The following is a 7,761-nucleotide window of genomic DNA, read 5'->3' as shown; positions in this document are numbered from 1 at the left end:
ATGAACTAAAAAGTAAACAACATTTTTCATGAAATAACGTGATAATAATAAAAATAACTTATGATCATAGATATAAGCCTAATAATACAATATTCAATCCATTTACAGCAAAAAGCGTGTATCTCAGCTTTTAGAAAAAGGTTCTCTACTATATCTTACTCTCATCTCGCCACTAGTCAAATCTCCATTTTTACTCATCTATTTTTTTATTTTTTTTTTGATAAATTCTCATGGTTCTGCAAAATCAAGAAATAATAAAAAAACATTTTCTTTTCCTTGATTAGTTCCTCTTCTCATTACTATATATAAAAAAAGTTGTATAGAAAAAGAAAATACTCGAATGACACCATATACACACCATAGGATGTTTAAAGAAAACGCATAACCATATCCATGAATGGAAAGCCCGAATACTGTTAACAATCAACACACAAACTAATACTTAGGTTAACTAAAGAGCAAGAAACTTTGTATTGAGATATAAGTAAATGCCAAGGGAAATGACAGCGTGATAGACCAAATGAAATCTTCAATATTGGAAGTAATAGACAATAAAATGGATAAATATGAAATTGAAGTGATGGACAATGGAAATTAATGAATATGAAAGTAACCATGTTTAATGACATTAAATGGAGAAGAAAAAAGGAACGTGTGAATAGGAACTAATGGAGATTAATTCATAACTACTCAGGAAAGAGAAAAGCAGAATTAAATGGAGAAGGCACAACGGTTGAAAACCTGTGCACAACTATTTCCGAACAGACATATCAAAATATTTATTTCACTAATTAATTCATTCAATTAAAATACAAAATAAATAGAGTTTCTGGTCTAGGAGAGTGTCACGTCAGCGAGCCTATGTCCTGCTTTTATATATATATATATATATATATATATATATATATTCTATTTTCACTCACATACCCCAAAACTTTCTTTTTGTGTGCAATTGGAACGAAGTATTATGAAGTTGATTATGGAAGGGAAAACCAGAAAAAAAAAAATATTACTAACAAAGAATAATATGGACATGTGAAAATATATTTGGAAAAGAGAGAGATATACTATATGGCTATCTTGGAAGTGTAACTAGGATAACGAGCGCACTATAGATGTTTCTTTTAAATTTCTGTGTGTTTTTGTCACAGTTGTTTTCTTCTTTCTGTTTTGTGCTTTATGACGACCTAACGAGGTACATCAAAGAGTTCATATGGCGCACGAGCAATTAGAAAAAGTGAAAATTATTTCCATATGACTACTGCCTCTAAAATTGAAAAAGTGAAAATCATTATTATATGACTATTACGACTATTTTGTCGGTTGCAGGCGTTGTGAAAATAATTAGTTGGGACTAGCCTTTATATTTTATTGTAGTATATATACTTTATCTGTACGTTCTTCCTCCTATGATATTTATTTAAGAGAAAAAAGAAAAGAAAAGTTGAACTTGCACTAAATTCGCACTTGGGCCTATTCCTTCCACGTCTGAAGATGCTTTTGGGATATTTAACAACGTTGTCGACCAAATTATCGAATAGTATCATACTTCTTAAATATTTCATGCTTTATTTTTTTCAAAGAAGAAAACCTCAAAAAGTTAGGGGCAACCTTTTGGATTGAAAGCTCCCCTCATACCACACCCTCGACTAACGACCATGTGATAAGTTTGAATTTTGATAGAATTTGGAATAACTAGAGTATTTAGGAGAGGTAACTAAAGCTCGATAGTAGGGATGTATATGAACTGGGTTGGTTTAGATTTTTTAAATATCAAATTAAATCAATTGCGTCGGGTTTTTAAATTTATAAACCAAACCAAACTAATAAAATTTGGGTTTTTCAACTTCAGATTTTCTCAGGTTATTCGATTTTTCCCCCGAAAAAGTCTTCATACAAAACATGACTTTTACTTCAAATATTTCTTTAGTCCTAGTAAGATACAACTATATAACTAAGGTGTTTCTTAAGAAAATAACATAAAATGTGAGATGGGTGATAACATCGTATTAAAATGTTCAACAAAAAAGATAATAAAATCGGTTTAAATAAGTATTGTTAATTAATAAGCCATAAAGAAAATGACTTTAATCTAAATATTAAGTTATGCTAAAATAAGTACGGCTATTAAGTATTAATTACATGACAAAGAAAAAATTAAGTTTTGTATTTTTTACGCTCTAAAATAATTATGCAAAACTAAACAATAGATATCCAACATTACTGTCATTCCTAGTGTTAGAATTGAATTTCTTTTGTTAGCATTAGTGTTGAGTTGGTTTTGATTTGGACTTTATTTGAGTTACTAACATGGAATATAAAACTTATTGACATTCAAAGTTCTAAGTTCAAGCTTAAAATAATATGATAAAAGACAAAAAACTATGAAAAAATTACGAAATATTTACAAATAAATATTTTTATGTATAAAATATTTTAAAAATCGAATACACGTAATGTCGGGTCGGTTTGGTTCGGTTTGACTTTTTTTAGCTAAAACCAAATCAAACCAATTATAGTCGGGTTTTTTTTTCCAACACCAAACCACTAATCGGGTTATTTTCTCGGTTTGACTCAGTTTATCAATTTTGTGCAGTTTGTCGGTTTGCTTTGTACACCCCTACTCGATAGTATATATATAGCTGGAATCCTCAAAAAAGTTATTGTAAAAATGTATATGACCCTCTTCTCTGGCCATTTGAACTTAACATTTTGGTATTATGAAAGCATGGGCAGATTTCATGGGTCAGCAATAAGTTTGTCGGAACTCAATAATTTTGATTTAAATTTTTTATATATATTAAAAAATTCACTAAATAAATATAATTAACTTATTTTAAATTTAGTAAATCAAGTACTTATGTTGATGAATATCAAAATCAAACCCATAAAATTCAAAACTCGAATTCGCACTTGTCGAGTCTATAAGCTTACCTTTAGACAGAGTTGAACCAAAATTTTCTTTCCACTTAGGAGTATACAACTTGTATCCTCAAAGCTAGTTTCTAGAAATGTCCAAGTACCCTTCTTATTCATTGTGTTTTCTTGTTTCAATCTTCGGAATGAAAGCAAGCTTGTAAATAAAATACTACTATGATAGAAGAAGATTTGGGAGGAAAGTATTAAATTTTAGATTATAAGTGAGTAAAAAACTTCCTTGTGAATGTATTAAAAGTTTTACTGAATAAATACAAACAATAAATTGTGATAGGATCTAAAATTCAAACACGTAATTAAAAATGAAAATGAGGATAATTTCGTTTTCGCATGTGACGCAAAAGGGAATTATAACAATAAAACCCCCCTCTAAATCATTGCAAGGGAGAATAAGAAAAAGTGGAGCCGTGGTGTGGAGACTTTAATGGTTGAGTAATTTTTCCTTCATATGGATAAAGATTAAAAGTTGCCAAAAGCATACTCTAAATAACCGAACCATCTTTGGTAAAAAGAATATCAAAGACCAAACAACTACCAAAAGCCGTTGAAAAAAAAAAGAAAAAAAAAGCACCCTCTGTCCCCACGAGTCGGGTGCAGGTGGTGACTTTTTATTTCTCATCCCATTTTCAATATTGACTTTGAGATTTGATTAATTCATATTACATACTTATAAAATTTCATTTTAAAAATATTTATGCAATATTTTATCAAATATTTTTATTTTGATAGCTCGAATACAATCTCTAATTAACAATGAACATTACTTTATAATAAGGTCTATTCGAAACATTGTCTCTATCGATCCACTAAATAGGGATAAGATTTGCAAACACTATATTCGTCCGTACCTTTACCTGGTGGGATTACATTGAATATGTTGTTGTTATTGTTGCACTTTATGGTAAGCAAAAATTGCATTCGATGTTTATATCAAATCGATAAATACATAACACGTGTCTTCGCACATACCATTATCGCTATATCGTAAAATTTATACATATTTTTAACTTAATTATATAAATCAATATAATAAATTTTAATTTACCTAATACCCAAACATACCCTTTGGGCTTTGGTAGTGAGGTGGTGGGTTCTTATAACTGTTGCTTAACGCCACGGCACCCCCCTTTTGCCTTTAAAAATCTCAACCTTACGTTTCTTTTTCTCTTTTTTTCCGTCTCAAAACTCAACAATATTAACCATACCATATTTCTATATTACAATAACAAAATTGGCCCTTTCCTTATAACCTCTTTCTATAAGCTCTCTCTAGTCTCCCCTGAGCTGAGATATTTATTTTCTCTCCATATTACTTGTCCCAATAGTAATAATTAATATGGAGTCGGAGGGGGAGAATTGTGTGCAGCTTAACAGTCCGTCAAGTGTTACCGACGGTGATATAATTCGTGTAACGGCGTCGTCTTCGGCAGTTCAACAGACACTTTTTCTTATTCATTCGGATGACGTGAGTTTGAAAGTACAGGCGGCTAAGGAGATCCGCCGTTTAACAAAGACTTCACAACGTTACCGACGTCATTTTTGTAACGCCGTTAAACCCCTTGTTGATATGCTCCGTTCTGATTCTTTTGAATCTAATGAAGCTGCTCTTCTTGCCCTCCTTAATCTTGCTGTTAAAGACGAAGGGTACGTTTAATTTTGTTTATTGGATTGACTAGTGCTAATTCTGATTTCAATTTCAGTCTTTGGTTTTTGAGTTTTCGGGCTAGTTTTGATTTTCTTGATATTGTTTTTGGAATTTTCAGTTTCGCATCACTTTCTTGCTTTGTATTGGCTTAATTAAGTGTTTGTAAATTCTGCTGCAGAATTTGATTTGTGCTAATCCTGATTACAACTCAATTTTTGTGCTTGCTAGTTTTGATTTTCTTTGAAGTATGTTTTGTTGATTTATTTTTGGAATTTTCTGTTTTTCTGTCTCTTTCTTGCTTTTGGTTTCTATTTGTATATACATCTTTTTCCTTGGAATCAGTGTATCATTAGAGGGACGTTGATACTTTTCTTTCTTCTGTTGTTGCCTTTTTCATCTTTATTTTTCGTTATGTTTACTGTTTTCTTTTCTCCGCAAAAAGATGGTCCTTTTTTTTATTCAGGGTTATGGAAATATGTGACCTTGCAATTGGTGGTTATTGTTTTTATAAAGAATTCAACTTTCAGTAATAAAGATTGAAATTTTAATTTTTGAGTGCTAAGCTTTCTTGTGGGGCTTCATTGAGATTCTTTTTTTTTTTTTTTTGGAATGAGTGATCAGACTGAACTCGTGATGCAATTTACTTCTGGATCCAATTCTTGAAGCATCAAAATGTGCAAGAATAAGAATTACCTTCCTCCATTTGTGTGGATAAACTGAGCAAAGTAACTGCAGTAGTTTTAGATTTTTGATTGGTTCATTAAAAAGATTATAATACTGTAGTTGCCTCTATCTGAAGATTTATTAAAGTTAATAAAAGTCAGAGGCATATGCTTTTCGATCGATCCCTTGGCATGGGATGCCTAAATTTGCAGGTGGGGCTGTTCTTTTATGATTTATCCACATGCTTTCTTTTATTTTCTTCTTTTAAATTCTTTACCCCATCTGCTTGTCTCCCTTTTTTCTTTTCTTTTACTATCTTGTTTATGAAGCTATCACATGGATTGGATTCTTTTCTCTGATAAATAAATTCTGCTCTTAATTAAAGTATTCTATTGTACGATGGTTGTTGCTATTTTACTAGCAATAATGCATTGATGAATATAGATTTGCAGATCACTCAAAGGGATTGGTTTTTCCCATAAATCTGTATGGGAAATATTAAAATTTAATATTAAAGTGGAATGACCCTTATAGGATTACTACTTCGAGATACTGTAAACTATGTTAGATTTCAGTGGTTGCTTTGTACTGTTAACACTCTTACTCGTATTTGTTCATAGTTCCTAAGTGTCAAATGATTTGCATTCAACTCTCGCCAGGATGTACCCTATTTGACATTTCAATTAGTACTGTTGTGAACAAAACTGGCCCTCCTTTCCCGTTCCTTTCTACAGTTAATAATTTGGCTACTCAAATCCATTCTAGTATCATTTTAAAGAGGATAAAAAAACTACAATTTTATTTGATGAGGAAATAAGTTCGACAGAACCATAAACCTAATGAAAATGAGATCCAGGTTTGGTTCCTATATGTGAATGATGCTGGACTGCTTGCTTTTCATCAGACAGGAAAGTATATTTTACCATCTCTGAGATCTAAGCTAACAAAATATTGAAATGTGGATTCTGCCAACTTCAAACATATTGTAGTGTGCAAATATTAATCTTTGGAGCTTCAAGCTTAGTTGTTTAACTAATTTATTTCCTTTTTCATCTCCAGAAACAAGATAAATATCATAGATGCTGGTGCTCTGGAACCCATCATTGGCTTTCTTCAATCAGACAATGCAACTCTCCAGGATCATGCTACTGCCTCTTTACTCACATTATCTGCTTCTCCTGCCACTAAACCTATAATTAGTGCTTCTGGTGTTTTCCCTCTACTAGTGGAAATCATAAGGCACGGCAGTTCACAAGCCAAGGCTGATGCCGTGATGGCTCTTTCTAATCTGTCGACTTATCAAGACAATCTACTGTTGATCCTGCGGGCACAACCAGTTCCATCTACAGTTTCTCTGCTTAAATCCTGTAAAAAGTCTTCAAAAACTACTGAAAGATGCACCGCTCTTATAGAATCTTTAATGTCTTATGAAGAGGGTAGGAATTCATTGATATCTGAAGATGGGGGAGTACTTGCAGTGGTGGAAGTACTTGAAAGTGGATCTCCTCAAAGCCGAGAACATGCTGTAGGAGCTCTCCTAACAATGTGTCAGAGCGACCGCTCTAAATACCGAGAACCAATTCTCAGAGAAGGTGTAATTCCTGGGCTCCTAGAGCTGACTGTTCAAGGAACAGCCAAGTCTCGGACCAAAGCACAAACACTTTTGAGGTTGCTGAGAGAAACTCCTTACCCGAGGTCTGAGCTTGAGCCTGACACATTAGAGAACATCGTCTCCAATCTCATATCTCAGATAGATTGCGAGGAGCAATCAGGAAAAGCAAAGGAGATGCTCGCCGAGATGGTACAAGTTAGCATGGAACAAAGTTTGAGACATTTACAACAAAGGGCGATGGTATGCACCCCAGCCGATCTGTCTGTTCCTAGTTGTGTCTCCAAAATTACCTCGAAATGATAGATTTTTTTTCCCTTTGTTTGTTTCTTCCTGTATCCCTTTTCCTCTTGAAACAGGGGCTTGTGTGAGATCGATTCTCTGTATTTGGAAAAGCTGGATAGATACTGAAAATTGGCAGTCCGGGCCCTTAGATAGGTCATAGGTGCCAGGTGACTGTTTAGTGATCAATAAGGTGGAAAATTATATGAGGTCTTAGAAGTATAGTTTATGAACTTGGTCTTTGTAACAACCATGCAGTTTATACAGCCAGCGAAAGTTTCCTTCTTCAACCATGGTTTTCATGATTGTAATTATGTGATAGAGCGACATGCTTGAAACTACAATTCTGTACAGGAAATTTCAGCTATTTAATCACTTCTCTATATGTGAATTTAGGTGTTATCTTTAGCTATTTTCAGAATTATACACTTTGAAGTGATTCTGGTGAGTGTAGCTAAGCAGCGGGCTTTAATGTTGAATTCAATCTTTATATAGTGCTGATATAATTGTTGCTAATTTGTGCTTATAATTAAAAGTTCTATAGCTTTCTTGATTTCAACCTCTCCGTTTTGCTTTTATTGGATGGTGACAGTTTGTTTGTATGTGTATTATAAATGAAGCTTGT

The 7,761-nt window shown here is 32.7% G+C and overlaps 1 protein-coding gene across 2 annotated transcripts; it reads left to right on the top strand.

Annotated features, from left to right (window-relative positions):
* Positions 1-4,114: 4,114 nt before the first annotated feature.
* LOC132621749 (U-box domain-containing protein 3) lies at positions 4,115-7,531 on the top strand. 2 transcript variants are annotated; one of them, XM_060336132.1, is made up of 3 exons: positions 4,115-4,581; positions 6,305-7,097; positions 7,214-7,531. In XM_060336132.1, exons 1-3 carry the CDS (start codon positions 4,274-4,276, stop codon positions 7,223-7,225), a joined length of 1,113 nt encoding a protein of 370 aa, XP_060192115.1. In that variant the 5' UTR covers positions 4,115-4,273; the 3' UTR covers positions 7,226-7,531. The 2 variants fall into 2 exon arrangements, with proteins under 2 accessions (XP_060192115.1, XP_060192114.1); XM_060336131.1 differs by having other exon boundaries at positions 4,116-4,581; positions 6,305-7,531.
* The last annotated feature ends 230 nt before the right edge of the window (positions 7,532-7,761 follow it).

This window comes from Lycium barbarum, chromosome 12 (assembly GCF_019175385.1).
Source record: "Lycium barbarum isolate Lr01 chromosome 12, ASM1917538v2, whole genome shotgun sequence".
NCBI classification, from domain to species: domain Eukaryota; kingdom Viridiplantae; phylum Streptophyta; class Magnoliopsida; order Solanales; family Solanaceae; genus Lycium; species Lycium barbarum.
The sequence above is the reverse complement of the archived record's forward strand: the minus strand, read 5'-3'. Positions and strand labels throughout refer to the sequence as shown.